The 23,320-nt window shown below is 32.0% G+C and overlaps 1 protein-coding gene across 4 annotated transcripts in view; it reads left to right on the top strand.

Annotated features, from left to right (window-relative positions):
- The window catches only part of LOC129906392 (ankyrin repeat domain-containing protein 12), a 109,295-nt gene that overhangs the window by 23,861 nt on the left and 62,114 nt on the right, over positions 1-23,320 (top strand). For all 4 annotated transcript variants that reach the window (XM_055982140.1, XM_055982142.1, XM_055982143.1 and 1 more), the window contains exon 4: positions 13,968-14,132. In XM_055982140.1, the coding sequence (XP_055838115.1) occupies positions 13,968-14,132 (165 nt within the window). The remainder of the gene's footprint in view (positions 1-13,967; positions 14,133-23,320) is intronic.

The following is a 23,320-nucleotide window of genomic DNA, read 5'->3' as shown; positions in this document are numbered from 1 at the left end:
AGACGTCGAACAAACCGTCACGCTCCCTCCACACAATAAGAACCTTGAGAATACTGAAATTGATGCTGCTATTGACTCCCTAGAAATGGCAATTACAAGCGCATTGGACAACCAAAAACAGCCGAAGACATCAAAGTACCGCTACCAACATCTCCCAGAACAGGTGCAAAACCTATACGCCCACAGACAACGGTTAATTTATTTATTTATTCATTCTTTATTCATCTACGGATTTATAAATCTTACAGACTACTTACAAATTTCATTAAAAGCTTAATTAATTCAATAAATACAATATTTTTGCTTTATAATCATTTCTATTCATTGCCAAGTCTATTTCATTACAGTAGTTATTATAAAGCTTAATGCATCTAGTGAAAGATTCATTACAACCATAGTTAAATCTATGTCTAGGGATATTAAGAAAATCACGTTGACGCATTCTTCTTTCTGGAATATAAATTTCAAAAATTTGCAAAATATTCAAACTTTTAATTCGATAAGAAAAAACATCATGAACAAACAACAAGCATTGAACAGAACGTCTTTTTTCTAGAGAATCCAAGCCAATTAAGGAACATCTTGAATTGTAAGAAGGAGTATCAATTCTCCATTTTAATTGCTTAACTACAAATCTAGTGAATGCTTTTTGAACTCTTTCGATCCGGTTGATACCAATCAAAGTCGAAGGACACCAAACAATTAAACAGTACTCTAGAATTGGACGAACTAAAGACAATTATAGGAATTTTTGTAGTGACCTCTTCAAATAGTATATATATGAAAAACTTTGATGCATCAAAGTTTTTCATATACGAACTAAAGACATATAAACTGATTTTAAAGCATAAGGGTTTGTAAACTCATTGCAGTTTCGCTTTACGAAACCAAGCATAGAGTTGGCCTTTGCAATAATAAAATCATAGTGTAATGAAAATGTCAACTTTGAACCAAAAATGACTCCAAGATCGCGAATCTCAGACTTGCGATCAAGAATCTCATTGAAAATATGGTAGTTGTGCAACATTGGGGCCAAAATACGATGAGTTGTGAAAACATTACATTTTATTATATTGAGCGGTAGTAAATTTTGCTTGCACCAAATAGCAAGTGTATTTAAATCACTTTGAAGATTATAGGAATCAGCTGCATTTTTAATACACATATATAGCTTGATATCATCTGCATAGATTAAGCAGGATGCATTTTTAAGTAAAAATAGAATTTCATTTACATATATATTAAAAAGAAGCGGACCTAGGTGACTACCTTGTGGTACACCCGAAAGAACTTTAATCATCTTAGAAGTAGTATTACCAATTTGAACACATTGTTTTCTATCATTCAGATAGCTACGTAGCCACCTCAAAATCATGCCATTTATACAAATAGATTCTAGTTTTACTATCAAAATTGAGTGACATATACTATCAAAAGCTTTAATAAAATCAGTATAGCTAGATAGTGTCAACCTGATATTTTGACTCAAAAGCATCTGTAACAAATTTACTATAAAGCATAAGATTGGTTACAGCATAAATCCATGTTGTTCATCACAAATATATTCTTTTATGTTAAAATATAAATTATCTCTAACAATAAGTTCAAACAGCTTTGGAATTGCAGATATTTTAGAAATCGCTCTATAATTTTCTACCAAATTCTTTTTGCCAGCTTTATAAACTGGGTTAATGTACGAGAACTTCCATTCATCTAGAAAAACTCCAGTTGATAATGAAAGGTTGAAAATTATCTGTAACGGAAATACTAACGAATACTGACATTTTTTAAGAACAAACGAAGGAATGCCATCAGGACCTGGAGTTAAACTTGACTTAAGTTTAGATAATCCATCGAAAATATCGTACTCAGATAGATATAAATTCGATAAATTTAAATTTCCTTCTAAATGGCAAGTAAATTGATTAGTATTTGAAGATGAATGATCTACATAAGTAGTTTCAAAGAATTTCGCAAAAAGCTCACATGAACCTTGTAAATCGTTGGATGACTCACCGTTATATTCCATATTTTGCTGCAATGTACTACATTTTTTTTTTATTATTCAAAAAAGTCCAAAAAGCCTTGGGTTCATTACAAATTCACGATTGAATGTTCAATACATATTACTTATGTAGATATTTATTTAGAAAATCATATTCCTTACGAATTCGAAAAAAATATTTTCTGTCCACCTCGGAATTTGATTTTCTGAAATTTTTAAAAGCTTTATTCTTTACATTTTTCAAATTAACTAATCGTTTATTCGACCAAGGAACTTTGAATAATTTACATTTTTGTCTTTTTGGAATATTTTCATGAAAACCAATTTGTATCACATCAATAAACTTTTTATACGCACTTTGCAAAGATAATCCAGAAAGAACATGCAGCCAATCAATTGTTTGAAAGTAATTGTCAAGTGTAATGAAATCTCCCTTACAAAAATTTAAATTAATTTCATTTGATACTAATAGCGAATTTGCAATACAACTTTCGAATTTAAGAATACAATATATAGCAACATTAGGTACAGAATTATTTAACATGGGAAATGGTATTTCCATAACTTTAAAAAACTTATTATTTTTTAAAAAACTAAATCAAGAAGTCTGTTTAAAGAATTATGCACATGATTAATTTGAAAAACATCCATAGAAAGCATGGAATCAATAAAACTATATTCAATATCTTTACACATATTATAGGGAAATATACATTTATCTTCATGGGAGTATGTCCATGTTACATTACCCAAATTATAATCACCAACAATAAAAGGATATTGGTTTTCAATTAAATTGCTTACGATATGTTCAATATTAGAAATATGTTTATCATATATTTGAATTGAGCTTTTTGGTGGTATATAACTAACTACAAATAAAATTTCTTGCTTATAAAACTCAGCTTGTACGCACATTTGTTCTATACAATCTTCTATAATAGGCAATGAAATATATTTACTATTATAAATAGATCTTACTGCAACTAAAATTCCCTCTCCCCGTTTTAAATAATCATTATATATTCTATCTAAACGATACACATTATATGAACAATCAAACATCTCAGAAGAATTAAAAGTTGAATTTAACCATGTTTCAGTAAATATAATAACATCATATTCATGCATAGAACTTGAAATAAATAATTGATTTGTTTTGGTTTGAACCCCACCAGCATTTTGGTAATAAATTTAAGGAAAGGTTAAGGAAACGCCTCCAAAGGATTCACCAACGGGACCTGAATACATCAAACCCCAACTACCGGACAGTGTGGAGTGAGCTACAGTGCACTAACATCATGCTCCGTAACTCCATTCAGCACTATAACAACACACAGTTCCAGAAGAGACTGCAGTCAATAAAGCCAGGGCCTGATGCCTTCAAGAACATCAACCGAATTGTTGGACAGAAGTTACCAATGCCGGAAGTCGTTAACACCAACAATGGAGAAGCAACAACATCTCTGGAAGAAGCAGAAGCATTTGCAGCCCACTTTGAAGGTAACTTCTCACCGAACCCTTCCGCAGACACAGACTTTATAGAGGAAGTCGAGGCATCCATCCAAAGGACTCTGCTACCTAACCCGGATAAAGTGACATTCGAAGACACAAATCCTGCAAGTGATCCTACTGACAGCCCAAACCTGACTACCCCAGAAGAGATTGCCGAAATAATTAACCTATCCAAACCGAAAAAATCAGCTGGACCGGATGGCATCTCCAACTTCATCATAAAGAGGCTCCCGCAAACCGTGATAATCTTCTTGGCTATCATCCTCAACAACTGCATAAACAACTGCTACTTCCCACAGAAATGGAAAACTGCAAGAATTGTGGCGATTCCTAAGAAAGGTGCTAGGAACATCATCTCCAATTACAGACCAATCTCTCTTCTCAACAATCTTAGTAAGCTCTTGGAAGAGCTGACACTCAGGAAGCTGAAGAAGTTTTGCAGCGATAACAACATCATCCCAGACATGCAGTTCGGTTTTCGGGAGAAGCACTCCACACTGCATCCGCTCATGAAGTTCCACCAAGACATCACCTCAGCTTTAAACAACAATCAAGTTACCGTCGAATGCTTTCTGGATGTCGAGAATGTATTTGACAGCGTATGGATCGATGCCCTTATCCATAAACTTCATTTACTAAGCTTTTCTTTGGCACTAATTAAAATTATTTTTTCTTTTCTCTCTTCCAGATCCAGATCTGGAGGATCGGAAATCACCAATGAAAGTCATTCGAGCTGGAGTTGCTCAAGGATCCAAACTTGGCCCCTTTCTATACAGCATCCTGACATCAGACCAACCGCCTGCAAGTGAGTGCGAGAACCTGCTTTACGCGGACGATTCACTCACATACTGCAAGTCCATCTCGCCAAACATAGCTGCCAGGAAAGTCGAAGCTCACATTCGGAAACTGTATGAGTTCTACAGTAAATGGGGTAAACGGATCAACTCATCCAAGTCGGAACTATTGTGCCTTAGACGATCAGGAGGAAGAGGCAGTCGATCGGCTGGAAGCTGCAATAGCATCACATTGACACTTCCAGATGGAACTAGATTGCCAGCCAAACGCAGCGCCAAGTACTTAGGAATCAACTTTAACGAGCTCCTCAGATTCAACAATCACTCCCGTTTGGTCCTCAAAAAAGTCAACTTTGCCTTCCGCTTCCATCGCCTTCACCCTCTGATGAAAAAAAGAACAGGATTAAGTCAACCAACGAAACTCTTGATCTACAAGCAGTTTCTGCGACCTGTCATTGCCTACAGCTTTCCGGTATGGTATACCATCTCCAAGACAGCCATGAAGGAACTACAAATGTTCGAGAGAAAAATACTGAGGATGTGCACCGGACTTTACTTCGATCGACAGCGACAAAAATACTACAGCAACAAGCGACTCTACGAGGAAGCAAAAATCCTACCACTGGACAAGTATCTACTGCGATCGGCGAAGATACTTGTAAGAAATATCGCCAACCACCCAATCAGCTGATGAGAAGAATGATATCCCAACAACGACATCCGGAACCTAGGTACCTTTGAGCTTTGGATATACTGGATGAGCACATAATTTCAATGGACAACGAAGAAGCAGTTAACTTTTACGCCGACACCCAGTCGGCATACTATCGTGGCTAAACGCCAATCAAACCAACCCAACTCAACCAACCCCACAACTGGACATCCGGGTCTGAACACCCCGAGGACAACCTAGTCAGCAGACTTTTTAAATTAAGTTTATCCATGTATAATATTTATTTATATTTTATAACTTAGTCATTGTATAAGGTTAGGCCCCTTCTGTGCCAACAAAATTTTATATCAACCAATGTATATTAGAAATAAGTTAATTTTAAGTCAATTGTAAATAACAAGTTCAATAAACTAAATTGAAATTGAATTTAGCGTGAGAATTTGATTTAACAACAGCTACCACATTAGTCGCTTCTTTAGTTTCTGTAAACAACTCTTTATTATTTTCGGTTTTAGAGCTTTTCTGATTTCTTGAACAACTCAGGACTCCCGTTTGGTTTACGTTTCTTTGTGATACGCTTATTTTTCTTTTTCTCAGTTTCAAACAAGAGCTCTTCTTCATCAGTTTGATGCTCATGCTCAATATATTTTGGACTTAACTGAAGCGTGGACTCTGAATCTTTCTTGTCAAGTAAGGAAACTTTCTCTTCGAGTCTTTTCACTTGCAGCTGAAGACTTTGAACTAGAACTTCAAGTTGTTTTCTTGCCGCTATTTCAATTTGCCATTCTTCAAAGTAGTTCTTTGATTTTGATTGGTCTATCTCTTTGTCTTCGATGGAACTCTGTTGATCTGTAATGCCGATCTCTTCATTTTTCTTGGTCCCTTTTTTGCTGATGTGTTTAACATCAATAGTATTGTTTGGGGTTGTCGCTGATGTAACCTTTGAAGTAAATTTGTTTGGGGGAGTTCTTTGCATTTTTGAACTCCGTCTCTCAATATTTATAAGCAATAATTGGTCCTCCCCAAAATCCATAGGACCGACCTCTAAAGAGAGTGGATTTACGAGTTTAACTGGATTGACACCTGGGGTATTTAATCTAGTCGTTTTGTTCATTGCCATCATTTTTTTAACTTTGTTTTCGTACCTTAAATAGGTCAGTTACTTCTATCCATAGTTTATATTCAGCCGCCCCACAGGGTGCAGACGCTGACCAGTGTGCCGCACAATATGTGTCAGACGCTCTTGGATTTAATTGTGAGCTGGTGCACTCAGAGCGATATTTCTGTTCTTTTGCTCCTAGTTCCTGAAAAAATAACTCAGGTGACTAAGCTCGTGGATCGAATGGATCCAACGCTCGTCATTAGTTGGATATCCAGCGGGCACCGCGAGGAGGTGACGATGCGATTTTGCCACGCCTATAAGTAACTCGTCCGGATAATATAACTTTACGTTAAACTTTTACTAGCTCCAAAAGGTGCGACTGCTTTCGCCCACGGTTATGTCGTTTTCCAAAATTCAAGGAGTGACACTCCTAGCTATATAATCACTCCGAAAGGAGTGATTTCAAATTCCAAAATTGAAAAAGGAGTGAATTTTTGGAGTGAATTCTTCACTCCCAAAATTTTGAAGGAGTGACGGAGTGATTACCAATACTTCTACATTTGACTTCATGGACTGACTGTCAAATTGTTGGGTGGTTGTTTTAACTTTTTTTTTGAGGGAAATTATACTTATTTACAAAAAAAAATTCAATAAAGTATTGTAAAAAATCACTAAAAGTGAATTTAAAAGATTGTGTTATTATTTTATTCATTATTTCGTATTACAAACACATGCAAAGCAAACGTCAAATCACTCCACTTGTCAAATTCTTCGTGAGCAAATTCCAAAATTGCACGAAAAAGGAGTGATTCACTCCCATAATTTTGGAAAACGACATTACTTCCAAACCTGAAACTTGGATACTATTTTTTGATTCTGAAGTTTGGGTTTGTTTGTGTTTGTGAAATGTTAAATACGAACGTCTGATGAAAGGTTTGTTTATTTTTGTTTCAAATGAAAATGAAACTGAAAATCAATTGGGGAAGATGATGATGGATAAAGTTATCTATTTTTTTCTTGCTTTTTCACTTTTTTTTTAATGTTTGTTGTCGTTTTCCAGAGTTCAAAAAGTGTCAGTCCTAGCTATATACATTAGACTGGGCCAAAAAAATAAAATATTTTTTTTTTTGAAAGTTACTTCGAAAATCTTGTTCAGGATGATGAAAAAAAAAATTTGGTGAAAATTTGAGCCGTTCAAAATAATTTTAAGAGGGTTATCATCGGTGTTTTTTATTTTTATACATGATATGATGTGTTACAACAGAACTGCTAGACGATCAAAGTAAAAAAAAATTTCTGATCATTTTTTCTTATATAAAATTAAATTTCCTACAAAAAAGATCTGATTGAAAATTTTCGTCAGACGAGCCGTATTCGAGTAATTAAGCTTTTTAAATCGAAGTGTTTTTTCAATTTGACTGTTTCACATTGGAATTTTGTGATGAGCAAATAAGTGAATAGAAAAATAAAACCACGACAGATTCTTATAGGAAATTTAATTCTCTACAAAAAAAGGTCTCATATTAATTTTCCCTAAATTGAGTTCTGAAGAAGTTATTCAAGATTTAAATCGAGAAAAAAATTAAAAAATCAATTTTTAAATCGTGAATAACTTCTTCAGAACTCAATTTAGGGAAAATTACTAAGAGACCTTTTTTGTAGAGAATTAAATTTCCTATAAGAATCTGTCGTGGTTTTATTTTTCTATTCACTTATTTGCTCATCACAAAATTCCAAAGTGAAACAGTCAAATTGAAAAAACACTTCGATTTAAAAAGCTTAATTACTCGAATACGGCTCGTCTGACGAAAATTTTCAATCAGATCTTTTTTGTAGGAAATTTAATTTCATATAAGAAAAAATGAACAGAAATTTTTTTTACTTTGATCGTCTAGCAGTTCTGTTGTAACACATCATATCATGTATAAAAATAAAAAAGACCGATGATAGACCTTAAAATTATTTTTAACGGCTCAAATTTTCACCAAATTTTTTTTTTATCATCCTGAACAAGATTTTCGAAGTAACTTTCAAAAAAAAAAATATTTTATTTTTTTGGCCCAGTCTAATATACATACATATGTGTATGGAAAGGAGTGATTTCAAATTCCAAAATCGAAAAAGGAGTGAATTCTTCACTTCCAAAAATTTGAATGAGTGACGGAGTGATTACCAATACTTCTACATTTTTCTCCATGGACTACTTGCCAAATTCTTGGGTGGTCGTTTTTTTTTTCTCTTGTGCTTTTGTTTGTGACCCTACTCCTTCTTAACGGCAGATTTTTGTAAAATTTCGGGTGTGCGATAAGGTCCATCCCAGACAGGTTTTGTGTTATAATTGGACCGGGTAGGTGGCGCTGTTGTCATGTTATATGCAAATTCTATATTTGGGGTCGAATGACTGGACATATTTTTGTGAAATTTTGTGTGTGAGAAGGTTCATTCGAGACAGGTTTTGTTTTATTATTGAACAAGTTATAGTGAAATTCCATATTTGGAGTCCGAAAGACTGTATAGATTTTTGTGAATTTTTGTGTGTGTGATAAGGCAAGGTTCATTCGAGACAATTTTTTTTATAATTGTCAGCGGCACCGCTGATGTCAAGATATAAGCAAATCCAATATTTGAGGTTTAAAATCATTCAACTGTCTTAAGTTGGACTTGACTTCATGTTGCTTGGCTTTTAAGATGAAATTATAATGTAAAGCACGCTGTGCGTCATATTTTTCGTGTATGCAGCCGGGTTTCATCGAATTATTAGACGTTATCATGTCAAAAAAAAAAAAACACCAAAACCAATTTTGACTGCTCAATTCATCGGCTTTATTTAAAATTTAACATATTACATACATACATTTGTTAAGAGTCGTATTTTTTAAGTGTGTGGAGTCGTTTAATTATATAAAAAGATTCGAACTTTCATTTCAAAATAATCCAATTTAATAAAATTTAAACTTACTAACTAAGTAACTAAGTAATGCCAGAAAAACTATTTGCGCATGTATTTTACTTTGAATTTATGAACACTTTTTCTGATTTGCGTCATTTGTCAAATTTTTTAAGTTGCAATTCAACCTCTTCTCCAAAATAACAATATATTATCTTAATTCCATCCTTTAAGAAAAAAAACTTTTTATATGTGAACTTTTGATCATATGATTGAAATTTAAATTTTTTTTTTTAGGTTTTATTTGGGCTTTAATGATCTTTATTTTTGGATGCAATTAATGAAACACTAATTCATCTTTTTGTTACCCTACGTTTCGCCGGTTTCTTTCCAGCTTCCTCAGGGGATTTTTTATTTGATTTTAGTGGTGAAAAATTAAATTTTAGTACATTTTTATTATTGTTGTTTGAATTTAAAATTTTTAAATAAATAATTTAATAAATTAACATGAAAAACTAAACAAAAACACTACAACAAAAACTTAGAGCTATTATCACAATTTCTTATCACTTCTTATCTTATAGCTCTAAGTTTTTGTTGTAGTGTTTTTGTTTAGTTTTTCATGTTAATTTATTAAATTATTTATTTAAAAATTTTAAATTCAAACAACAATAATAAAAATGTACTAAAATTTAATTTTTCACCACTAAAATCAAATAAAAAATCCCCTGAGGAAGCTGGAAAGAAACCGGCGAAACGTAGGGTAACAAAAAGATGAATTAGTGTTTCATTAATTGCATCCAAAAATAAAGATCATTAAAGCCCAAATAAAACCTAAAAAAAAAAACTTTTTTTTTAACATTTCTGTCAATATTTACAAATTTATTATATCCAAGAAATTCGCGGCTATTTTTGTTATTTTGACTTGAACTTTGAATTTCCAATTAATATTTTGACAGAATTGAGAAACAAAGAAAAGCTGTATCATCTTTTACGTCATGTTTCTTCTTTCTTTAAGTTTAAATTCATTGCGCATGAGAATTTTTTCATTTGCGCTGCAAATATTTGCGTTTTGCATTTATGAACACCTGACATTTGTCATTTGCGTTAATGAAAGCTTTGCATTCGTCAGATTGCGCAACCATGCATTTATGAAAGCGCCCAATATAATATCATTAGCTTTTTCATTTACGTTCTCTTCTGACTTCTGCGCATCTGCGCAAAATTTGCAGGATGACGTCATTAGTTTATGACGTTTGATTTGTCAAAGTAAACTTGAAGCTTCATGCTTGTAAAATAGATGTAAAATTTTACTTTTCGTTTTTATGATGGGCAACAGTAAACTTGAAGCTTTATATAATGGTAGAAAATGTCGGCAAGTTAAAGAACGTAAATTAACAATAGTCAGGAAACACAACGCAATAGAAACAAAACAGATGCATATCGGATAAAAACGAAAGTTTTTTGCACTAGCCATTATACCTATTGCATCCTTACATTATGGAAAATGCTATTTTCTTAACCCTCTGTCGGCACACAAATCTCCCGCATTCGTAGAGCATGCATGGTGGAGCCATGTATTGTGTGTGTATGAGTATTACGTCAATTTATTACAGTAATCATCGAGCAGTACACTGAGCTCCAAAAAGTAGGCGTAAGCCAAATTCGCACCCGTGTGTCTAAGGTGTGCATTAAGATAGTCAAGGAATTTTCTTTGTAAATTCGAAAATTTTAATATACAGGGTGTCCCGGAATGAGATAAGAAGATTTTGAGGGATGATTCATGGATATATTCTAAAAAAAAATTGTTCTACAGTAACTCTCTATCTGCAAAGTTGATACCCTTTAGCGATGATTTAAGAAAACGCTTACTTTGGTATGCCTTTAATTATGTTAATGTTAATAACTCCGTAAATACTTATTATAAAAACTTCGTTTATGTCTTGATTTTGATTTAAAAAATGTTAATATCTTTTTTAATTGCTCAGATATTAATTTTTAAATGAAATTATTTTTTTCTTACCTATCATAATTTTTGACTTTGGGGCCGATTTTCTTCGATAAATGTATTATAAACATACAGCCTAATTTATAAACGTAGTATGGACAGTACATAACACTATACACTCTTTATAATGTCTTTAAACAGAAAACTGCTATTTATTAAATTTATGCAACGGTGCATAGAGGTTGTATAAGCTAAACGCGTTTTCATGTTTTTTAGAGCCTGAATAAGAACATTTTTTTCTCAAATGTCATTTGAACATCACATCAAAGAGAAGAAAACAGCAGTAATTTGAATTTTTTTTTATTGAAGAACTCATTTTTGGCATTTGATTAATTTGTAATGAATAATTTAAAATGAACATAGGTACACCAAAAATAAGAAATTGTGTTTTTTTTTTGAAGATTTTTACCTAACTTACTTTTGTCCGCAATGAATACATGTGTATTCTCTATTTTTTTTTTTGTCTTTTGTTTTTTTTTTATATATAAATGATTCATGTACCTATATATTTTTTATTGGTGTAATTTTTTTGGATTATAAATATTTTCATGTCAAACAAATTAGGAAATGTGTTGTTTTTTTTGAGATTTTTTTTGCTTTGTTTTGTTTTAATTTTTTGTTTATTTTCGGAGCAGATGGAGTTGTTTGTCGTGATTAAAAGTACTAATTTTCCAGTTTTAGTACTTATTTGGACACAAACCTAGCATAACTATAATGGATAAGAATATGTTTTTTAAATGAAAATTTATGTAACGTTGCATTGTAAAACTATAAAGCTGTTTAGTAAAATCTAACTGATAGTGTTTTATAAATTTATTCTTATGAAAAAAATAATAATGAACAAAAATGTTGTTAACAAGTTTGCCATAAAACTCATAGATTTTATGATATTTACTAAAACCTGCACCAGGTAAAATCTTTAAAAAATGTGTTTTTTTGCTTAACAAAACCATTTTTTTGCTTAAATTTCATAAAACAAATGATAGCAAAAGATTCTCTAGGTAATTTAAGGAAAATATATAGAAGGCAGTAAGGGACAATCTTCCATCGTTTAAGCGGTAAATGCAATTTTCTAACATTCTGACCTCAAACACAAAAAAAATATTTTGAACACAACGGCAACACCTACAATATTTTAAAATAAATTTTTAAAAAGCCAGAAGCTCATTCTTTTCTCTTAAATTTAAATCCACTAAATTTAATCAAGACTTTTTGAAAAAATGGTCCTCAAACTCAGAATTAAAAAAAAAATGTTATTAGAAAAATTTAAAATTACTTTTTTCCAAACTTTTTCTAATAAAATATGAATTTATTTAAAAAAAATTTTTGGCCATAAATATTATCAGTTGAATTTCGAAGCAAAAAAGGTAAAATATATCACACTTTTGAAAAAAATATGAAAAATTACTTCAATTTCAATACTTTTTTTTTATTAAAACTGAATTTTTGCATTGAAATAATTAATTTTCTCAAAGACTGTGGTAAATAGGAACTTTAAATTTTTGCTATTTAACTTTAAACAGTAAGGGTTATTAAATGATTAAAAAATAATGTTTAGATGTTGAACTTTAAAAAAAAAAAATAAGTTACATTTTTTTTCAAAACTTTTATTAAAAAAGTTCTTCGAAAATGAAATACTTTTTAGTTGTTTTCATAAACCGTAATAGATATTGGCATTTCCTTTTATAATTTGAAATCATAATAAATGCGGCCAAAAAAATAAAAAAATAAATGCATTTTATATTACGACCAAGTTTAAAAAACGACGTGTTAAAATTTTTTCAATAATTTTTTTTTTTCAAAAATCTGAGTTCAATTACCATTCTTTCAAAAGCCGTTCATTCAATTAACTTAATTTTAATTTTACATATATGACTAAGCTTCTAGCTTTTAAAAAATTTATATTTGAATATTGTAGGTGCTGCCGTTGTGGCGTAGTATTCAAATTTTTTTTTTTGTGTTTGAAGTCAATTAATAAGAAAATTGCATCTATCGCTTGAACTATGGAAGATTGTCCCTCACTCCCATATATTTTTTTTCCTTGAATTTCCTAGACAATATTTTGGCATCAATTAATTTATAAAATTTAAGAAAAATTTTGGAAAAAAAAAATGTTTTTGTTCACAAAAATCTTCAATCAAATTTAATCAAAACGGCAACACCGGCAATTTTTAATCTATAGACTTTAAAGTATTTTTAATTACCGACGTTTGAAAAAAAAAATCATCAAAATATAAGCTGTTCGGCCGGGTTCCCTAATATTGCCAATTTTTGAGCTTTAGTTACTCCACTAAACATCAAGTACCTGAAATTAAGCTGTGATATAAATGTCTTTTCTCGTCTAGTTTTATAATTTTTTTTGCTTGTTTTATTTTATATTATATTTGTTATTTATTTTAAATTTGTGTCAGTGCTGTCGTGAGGATGCAATACGGAGTATTAACAAGTATAATGTGATTTAATACAAGTATTAAATAAAGAACAAAAATCCCCTGAAGAAGTAAGGAATTCTTACGAAACGTTGGGTGAAAAAATGGAATAAAGTTTTTTATTTATTCGCATTCCAAAAACAAAAAAAAGAGCCTAATATAAAATAATAAATAAGAATAAAAAAAAATTGGTCAAACACATACAACAAAATTAATTATTGTTTATTGAACATGTGGAAAATATTTAACTGTTTTTGTTCTACTAACTACTAACACACGAAATCATGATGAATTCTCTGATTGTAGTATACAGCTTGCTCAAAGCTTACTACATCAAAGAATCTGAAGTTTAAAAAAAATAAAAACCTTGTTTGTATCCTTTAGAGACTGGTAGAGCTCAAATGTCGAATGTTTCAATTAAAAACTAAGGTCTTAGTAAAAACTACTAAATATGTAGCTTTTCGATTAAATAGAAACAAAAAAATCTTCAAATGTTAACAAATTTTTAAAACTGCGAATGAAATACTTATAAAACACGAATATTTTATTTTTAGATGTGCATCAGTCACTAAACAATATAAATCAATTAGCTTCAAGGTCGCGTGATCGTAATGAACGTGGTGAAACAAGTCTTCATGTAGCTGCTATTAAAGGTGACCAGGAAGGTGTAAAAAAACTTTTAGAGTCAGGAGTAAATCCAAATGTGTTGGATTTTGCAGGTAAATATAAATTTTCAATTTTAACATCGATAAATTACATATACTATATATATTATATATATTATATATTATTTTCGGAACTATAACTGTACCTTAGGATGGTCCAATTTTTTGGATTTCACATTTTCGTTGTTCCCCACTTAAAATCTTGTTATTTATGTATTTTATATTAAATATGTAAAATATCAGCTTTTTAGCTCAAAGTTTTTACTTGAATGCTGTTCTAGGCAGGTTCCCATACTAAAACAAAATTATTTAAATTTATCTGTTGAAGTTAGTTAGGATTAAGCATAATTTTTCATGATATGCCTTTCGTTTTTGTAAAAACCGTTAGTTACTTGATATTTTTGACATATTCATTTTGTTTATTTAAATTCGTCTGTTAATTTATTTTTTGCCCAAAATAAAAAAACACATAATGAATGCTCGACACGAAAGAAAGATGAAATTTGTTTACTGGGTTGTCTGGAACTTGTGCACTAATCATTTTTTAAGCGAAATTCCAACTCCAAGACATGTTCAATTACGATACCATCAGATAATAGGTGTTTCAAAATCTGATACTTCAAAGCTGATGAGCTCCCTCTTCCCAAGACTTAAGAAGGCTAAGACTTTCAGCATATATGTTGGTATTAATGTGTCTAACAAAATAATAGGTGGGGACTAATGATTTATAATGGTTTATTTTTTGACTCGTAACGTGGACCACACTACTGTACCTACTAATTAAATATATGCCTACTTACATGGATATCGAAACAAAAATGACATCTATACATATCTAAGTTGTGATCTTTGTAAATGCGTTTTTTTTTTAAAGGTTCATCACTATCCTGAAAAAAGCAAAACTAAAAAAAATTAAGGTTACGCCACTCCAGCTCTCAATGCCTAATATATGCCAACAATTCGATTTTCTAGCAGAGCGGAGCATCGATTCTAGTTAATTCGAGTGTGCTGAATTCAGTGGTGGCAATCGTTTAAAGCCCTTGACACGAATGCAATTTAAATTTAATTGACTCGGGATATTGTTTATTATTGACATATCATCCAATACCAAATATGAATAAAATACTCCAAATTTCAAATAGTTCAGTAGTGAAGTAGCTTGTAAAAAAAGTAGTGCACATCTGTACATATCAATACTTAATGCAATGTAGTTCGAGCTCTTCTACTTACTAAAATGATTATTGTCTGAGCATATACGGCAGTTGTCTAAAATCCACTCTCAAATTAAAAAACCGACCTATCACCACGCTGCCATGAGTATTAATGCCTTTCCTACAAGCTTCAACTCCAGTCAAGAACATACTTGCGGAAGCTGGCCTACCTACAATCGAAGAACAAACTACAAAAAATAGAGAAAAATGTTTTGCTAAACTCTCTTTTTCTGGTGGGTCTGTTGCTGAATAATTCTTTAACTCTTTAATACGCCGAAGCGCAACTAAGAGAATACCATCAGCAATTGAAAAAGCCGTTGGCGTCGCAGTTGAACTGAACCTATTTATTTATTTAACAGAACTAAATTGCTAGCTATTCAATTACATTTTTATAAACATAGGTGTGAAAAGATATTATTTAATTAATTAATTGCAAATGAAAAAATGTTGATTTAAATTTACAAGAACTAGTTATTGATTTATCAAACAAATTGTTATACTTATTATTGTAGATATTATATAATTTAAACATTTTATTTAATGGAGAGAATTGTTCATAATTGGTACGATAGCTTGGGATATGTATGCTGTCCGGTATATACCTTAAGTTTCTTTGAGGAATATTAAAGTTAATACTAGACAGAAGGTGCAAAGAGTCTATTGTACCGTTGATTATTTTTACAATGAACACGAAACATAGATAGGAACGTCTGTTCTCAAGACTAGGTAAGTCAATTAGTCTAAGTCTGTTTTCGTAAGGTGGGAGATCATAAGGATTGTTCCAACCTAGTCCTCTAAGTGCAAATCTAAGAAATCGCCTTTGTACCTGTTCAAGCCTATTTTTATGGCATTCATAGTGTGGTGACCAAACTTGACAGGCATATTCTAAAATGGGACGAACAAAAGATATAAACAGCTGTTTTGTAACATAAGGGTCGGAGAATTGTTTTGACTCTCTCTTTATCCAACCGAGAATAGAATTGGCTTAATTGGCAATGGAGTTGATATGCTGAATAAATTCGAGTTTACGATCAAATATCACACCGAGAACAGATATATCATTTTCACGAAATATGAATGTATCGTTAAACATATAATTAAACGAAGTAAAAGACAACTTTCTTGTAAAACACATAGTTTTACATTTATCGACGTTAAGAAACAAACAGTTACGTGTGCACCAGACAAAAAACGAATTAAGGTCGAATTGAAGTTCTTCACAATCACGAGAATTCGAAATAGTTTTGAAGATTGTCACATCATCAGCGTAAATTAGACACTTGGAGTATTTTAAAACATTTGGTAAGTCGTTTATAAATAAAATGAAAAGAATGGGACCCAAATGACTACCCTGTGGAATTCCGGAATTTATCTTGAATTTGTTTGATTCACAGCCATTAAACAATATAGAGTAGGATCTATCAAACAAATAAGACCTTATCATCTCACAAAGCATTCACTAAATCCCAATTTTTTTAATTTGAAAAGTAGAACACGGTGTGATAGCTTATCAAAAGCTTTACTGAAATCAGTAAACACACAATCTATTTGTTTTTTATTTTTAAAAGAGTCAATACAATTTTCAGTAAATCCATGTTGCTGAGGAACAATAAAAGATTTAACATAAAAACATAACGATTCACAAATAATTGCCTCAAAAAGCTTAGGTATCACTGATAGTCTGGCAATAGGCCTATAATTTTTAACTTCATTTTTTTTTACCTTTTTTATGAAGATTATGAAATAATTTTTCCAAATACATGGAAATACACATGAAGACATTGAACAGTTAAAAAGAATAGATAAAGGCAATGACAATTGACGTACACAGTTTTTTAAAATAGTAGACGGTATACCATCAGGACCAGGTATACAGCTATCGTCAAGGTTAGATATAAACTTTTCAATGTTGTCAATGTCAATATTGAAGTTTATATCAGTCAAGTATGTAAAAGATTTTAAATGGTCAAAATTTTGAGCCATTTCGTCAGATATATCACAGGTTGAGGAATCACAGTTTAAGGTATCACAGCTTAAAGTATCACAGTTTGAAGTATCACAGTTGAAGGCGCTTTGAAAAAAGTTAGAAAACAGTTGTGTTACTACCCGGGGGTCATGACTTGAAATATCATTTAACTTAAGAACAGACGGGTAAGGACAAGATTTCCTTTTGCTATTAATAAAATTCCAAAAAAATTTTGGATTCATTTTTAGATCTCTTTGCACCTTCTGAATGTAATTAAGATACTTTAAACTTGATATTCTATTGAAAATATCCCTTGACTCACAGTAAGTTGCTTCATAAAGCTATCATCTTTTATACTAGATTTGAATTTAAATAAAAAACGCAATACTGAAACCAAAATCTACGGTGCCGTTTATAGCATCATCTCCACAAACTTCAAAAATAAAGGATGGACATTTTTTTTTACCGACACGGTGCCAAAACATGTGAAAGCGTCTCTTTTGGTGTTGTTCGCGAGAACGGATCACTAGTAAGCAGATTTTAGATAAATTAGATTTTACTAAATTATATCTTATGTCGTTTTCTATTGACTTTTGAGATTTATGTGTAAAATTCTCAGACTTTCCACTGCAAATAGAATATGAAATCTAGTTTTGTAATTGTGTGCGAAATCTGTGCGTATAAAAAAAATAAAACAACAACAAATGTTCAGACAAATGTCAAACAGAGGAGTGTGTGTGAAAGTGCGTGTGTTTGTATGCGTGAATCTTGATAAAAATCCAGAATCAGATTCTTGAATCTGAGATTCATTTTTTTGTCATTTTTTTTAATCTCAAGACGCAAATAGATCATGAAATCTGAGATTTGTCCACTATTTCCCCTCTTCACCCCCCCTTTCAGCTGTCAAATTCACAAATCTCATTCTGAGATTCGTCAATAGAAAACGACATTAAAAAAAGGTGAATTTCTGTCGCCAGAGACTGACAAAATATAAATATATAAATGTTTATAATTTTTAAGAAATCTTAATTTGTTTAAAAAATACTTTTCCAGACAAAATGAATTTTAAAATGACCACTTTTACCACTTTCCAATCAATCTGGAAATGTTTGACATGGCGTGTCCCTGTTCACATTAGGGGTGTTCGTATATCATATGTTGGTATCATCAGGGGCGTTCATGATGGTTAACATTTTTTAAGCATTATTATGTACATACAAATTGCAGATAAGTTTGGACAAAAATATGAAACCAGTCAAATCTTAGAAGTGAGGATGAAATCCTCTCAGAGAAAGAAAAAAGTTATAAAAAGTTTTAGTCAAATTTAATCACTAAATTAAAGCCTGTTTGTGGTCAGTTTATATAAACGTTTGAAAATTCGATTCCTTATAGACCGCAAATTCGTAAATAAAAATACTCAATTTACATTATGCAAATAAAGAATATATTTATTAAATTACACATAGTAAAGTTACATTTATATTGATAGCATGACAAAAAAAAAAAATTATTTCTTATTTTGTTATTGTTTTTAAACAACCAGACAAAGGTGATTGAATTGCTCCTGGTTCAAGATTCATCAGGTTGTCATTTATATGTATATATAACGATTCATAGGCATCAAGCTTTGAAGGTTTGCTGATTGATTTTAAAAGGCGAACATTTTCTATTCCAAATTTGTTGTGCGGTACTTCGTGGTTAACATCATATGCGTGGGAGGCGATTGCATTCTCAAGTTTCTTACATTTAATGCTCTTCTTGTTTGACCTATATATTTTTGGTTGCAGTTGGTGCAGGTTACTTCATAGACGCCACTTAGTTATTCAAACGGGGTTTTGTCTTTCGTGGAGCCAAGGGCGAGCTTTAGTTTGTTGTTGTTGGAGATAACCATTTGCAAGTTTGATTTCTCAAAAATATTTTTAAGCTTGTTGGTCACAGAAGGTGCAAAGGGTACAGAAACTCGTTGTGCTTGTGATGATAAGACGATTGAATTTTGTGAGAAAAGTGTACTTTCTTTGTTGCGTTTACCAAAGATTCGATGGTAGTTAATTTATCTAATGAAGTGTTTGATGTCGATGAAATGGATCTGTTGAATAGAGGTTTAAATTTTTCTATCAAACCACGTAATGAACCCTTTGTTAGTCTTATCGCTGATGTTGAAGCAGCTATTCAATATAAACCATCTGAAATTAAAAAACAAGTAAGAGATGCAGCGCTACCTCTTATTAGAACTGCTCAATCACACAAACAAAAACATATTGACACCAAACAATGGAACAGCTCTTTGATCAAACTTAAAAATCGAAACGCTTATTACTTAAAAGCAGATAAAGGCAATCAGGTGGTTATTATGGACAAAAATGAATATGATGACAGAATGAAAAAATCTATTGAGGAAGACAATTTTAGTATTTGTAAAAAATCTCCACTCCCAACAATGGTTATAGACCGAGAGCCGACAGCATATTTTGGCAGTTTTGATATAACCGAAATTCGAGTGTGCACATATCTAGATATGCACTACAGTATGTCAACGGAACAAGTCTGGCAGTGATCTTTTTCAGCTTTCCCTTGCCAGACGCATCCAAAGTGCAGCAAAAAATCAATTTTCGGCGTTTTGGTATAACCGCATAAATGATACACCAAAAAATCATAAAAAATCCCCTGATTTCGAATCTGTGGGTACCGCAAGTTTCTTTTTCAGCTTTCCCCCCGCCAGACCGCTTTAAAGCATTTTTAAGTGCATTTTTCTAATAAAAACCCTGATTACTTATTTTCTGTTAGGTATAACCGTATGATGGTAACAAATTAATATTCTATGTCTATTCCAGGTCTAGAAAATATAATTTTAAGCCAGCTATTTTTCAGCCTTCCCTCTGCCAGACGCATCCAAAGTGCAGTCAAAAATCAACTTTTGGCGTTTTACTAGGTATTACACCAATAAATGATACACCAAAAAATCATAAAAAATCCCCTGATTTCAAAAATGTGGGTACCGCAAGTTTCTTTTTCAGCATTCCCCCCGCCAGACCGCTTTAAAGCATTTTTAAGTGCATTTTTCTAATAAAAAACCTAATAGTTTACTTCTGTTGGGTATAACCGTATGATGGTAACAAATTAAAATTCTATGTCTATTCCTGGTTTAGAAAATATAAGTTTAAGCCAGATATTTTTCAGCCTTCCCTCTGCCAGACGCCCTTAAAGGTTTCCCAAACAGGTTTTTCCATACAAAAAACACCTAGTTTCTGTTTTTTTCTTATAAAATTGAAATAATATTTTTTTGTTTAGAGTAACCATATGATGGCCAAATATTAACTTTCTCTGCCTTTTCCTGATTTAGAAAATGTAAGTTTAAGCCAGTTTTGTTTCAGCCTACCCTCTGCCAGACGCCCTAAAAGGTATCTCAATAGTACGGGAAAGTTAGATTTTGCTATATGGGGCATGGGGGTCTGGGAAAAAATCCGAAATGCATTTTGTCTTCAGGGATTGAAAGAGCATAAACCCAGGGATCGAAAGAGTCTAAAACCACATTTTGTACAACCGCACCAAGAATCATTTTGTTTGTCCCTATACAAAAAATTGCAATTTTTTGAAGTTTTTAGCCTACAGATCGAAAACGGTCTGTCAAATCGAAAAACCAATATTGTAACAAATGAAGGTAATTAAAAGATCTACAACTTTTACAACGAACAAATTTTTTAAAAAACGCTCAAGTAAAAGAGATATGACAAAAATAAGAAAATCACTTTTTGACGTGTTTAAAAAAAAAACACCCTAACTTTTAAACCAAAGGGATAATCGAAAAATGTTATTTAACATATATTGTAGAACATTAAATTATTTCAAGTTTGTCATACCTACATTGTTTTTTCTGTAGGTTCAAAAATACGCGAGTTATGTGAAAAACTAAAATTTAAAAAAAAAAAATGGCGGCCAAATGACTCTTGGTGCGTTTGAACAAAATTTGGTTTACGACTCGTGTCTTTATGCCTTTCGAGCCCTGAAGTCAAAATGCATTTCAGATTTTTTCCCAGACCCCCATGCCCCATATAGCAAAATCTAACTTTCCCGTACTATTGAGATACCTTTTAGGGCGTCTGGCAGAGGGTAGGCTGAAACAAAACTGGCTTAAACTTACATTTTCTAAATCAGGAAAAGGCAGAGAAAGTTAATATTTGGACATCATATGGTTACTCTACACAAAAAATATTATTTCAATTTTATAAGAAAAAAACAGAAACTAGGTGTTTTTTCTATGGAAAAACCTGTTTAGGAAACCTTTAAGGGAGTCTGGCAGAGGGAAGGCTGAAAAATATCTGGCTTAAACTCATATTTTCTAAACCAGGAATAGACATAGAATTTCAATTTGTTACCATCATACGGTTATACCCAACAGAAAATAAGCTATTAGGTTTTTTATTAGAAAAATGCATTTCAAAATGCTTCAAAGCGGTCTGGCGGGCCGAAAGCTGAAACAAAACTTCTGGTACCCATATTTTTGAAATCAGGGGATTTTTTATGATTTTTTCGTGTATCATTTATTCGGATAATACCTAGGAAAACGCCAAAAGTTGATTTTTGACTGCATTTTGGATGCGTCTGGCTGAGGGAAGGCTGAAAAATAGCTGGCTAAAAATTATATTTTCTAGTACTGGAATAGACATAGAATATTAATTTGTTACCATCATACGGTTATACCTAACAGAAAATAAGTAATAAGGTTTTTTATTAGAAAAATGCACTTAAAAATGCTTTAAAGCGGTCTGGCGGGGGGAAAGCTGAAAAAGAAACTTGCGGTACCCACAGATTCGAAATCAGGGGATTTTTTATGATTTTTTGGTGTATCATTTATGCGGTTATACCAAAACGCCAAAAATTGATTTTTTGCTGCACTTTGGATGCGTCTGGCAAGGGAAAGCTGAAAAAGATCACTGCCAGACTTGTTCCGTTGACATACTGTAGTGCATATCTAGATATGTGCACACTCGAATTTCGGTTATATCAAAACTGACAAAATATGCTGCCGGCTCTTAGACTATTAAGGATGCCAAAACTGCGATCGATGCAATATCTCGTGTTTTTGGGATTAACAAATATCGTTTAATTGTGTCGAACCCGTCGGTCCCACTTATGTACGGTCTTTCTAAAGTCCACAAAAGTGGGGACAAAATGAGGAAAATCGTTTCCAATATAAACTCACCCCTTTCCAAGGTAGCTCGTTGGCTAGTAAACGAATTAAAAAAGTTTGGTCCATTTGAAGGCTATTCTGTCAAAAATACCTATGAATTTGTAGACAAAGTCAAAGACGTTGTTATAGAGGATGACGAAATAATGATTTCCTTTCATTTCGCAGTTTATCGAAAATCAACATCAACGGATAGATACATTACGAATGATTCATTTTGTCCGTATCAACAAAAAATAGCTTCTTTTCATTCTATGGTACATAGACTTTGCCGCCTTCCATTGTCGGTTGAAAACTATAAACGGGAGTATGAACAAATCAAACATATAGCTGATGTAAATGGTTTTCATACAACCTTAATTGACCGTCTCATCCACAAACATTCAAAGAAAATTAAACGCAACAAAGAATGTACACTTTTCTCACAAAATTCAATCGTCTTATCATCACAAGCACAACGAGTTTCTGTACCCTTTGCACCTTCTGTGACCAACAAGCTTAAAAATATTTTTGAGAAATCAAACTTGCAAATGGTTTTCTCCAACAACAACAAACTAAAGCTCGCCCTTGGCTCCACGAAAGACAAAACCCCGTTTGAAAAACTAAGTGGCGTCTATGAAGTAACCTGCACCAACTGCAACCAAAAATATATAGGTCAAACAAGAAGAGCATTACAAACTAGGTTCAATTAACATCTTCGTGCAGTTAAATGTAAGAAACTTGAGAATGCAATCGCCTCCCACGCATATGATGTTAACCACGAAGTACCGCACAACAAATTTGGAATAGAAAATGTTCGCCTTTTAAAGCTGAAACACAATCACGCTTTAGGGCGTCGCTTCGTTGCGTTACGTTGAGAAATCCTCAAAGCGCGCTTCTG

Source organism: Episyrphus balteatus, chromosome 1, assembly GCF_945859705.1.
Source record: "Episyrphus balteatus chromosome 1, idEpiBalt1.1, whole genome shotgun sequence".
Taxonomy (NCBI): domain Eukaryota; kingdom Metazoa; phylum Arthropoda; class Insecta; order Diptera; family Syrphidae; genus Episyrphus; species Episyrphus balteatus.
Note: the sequence above shows the minus strand (reverse complement) of the source record. Positions and strands in the feature narration are given on the sequence as shown.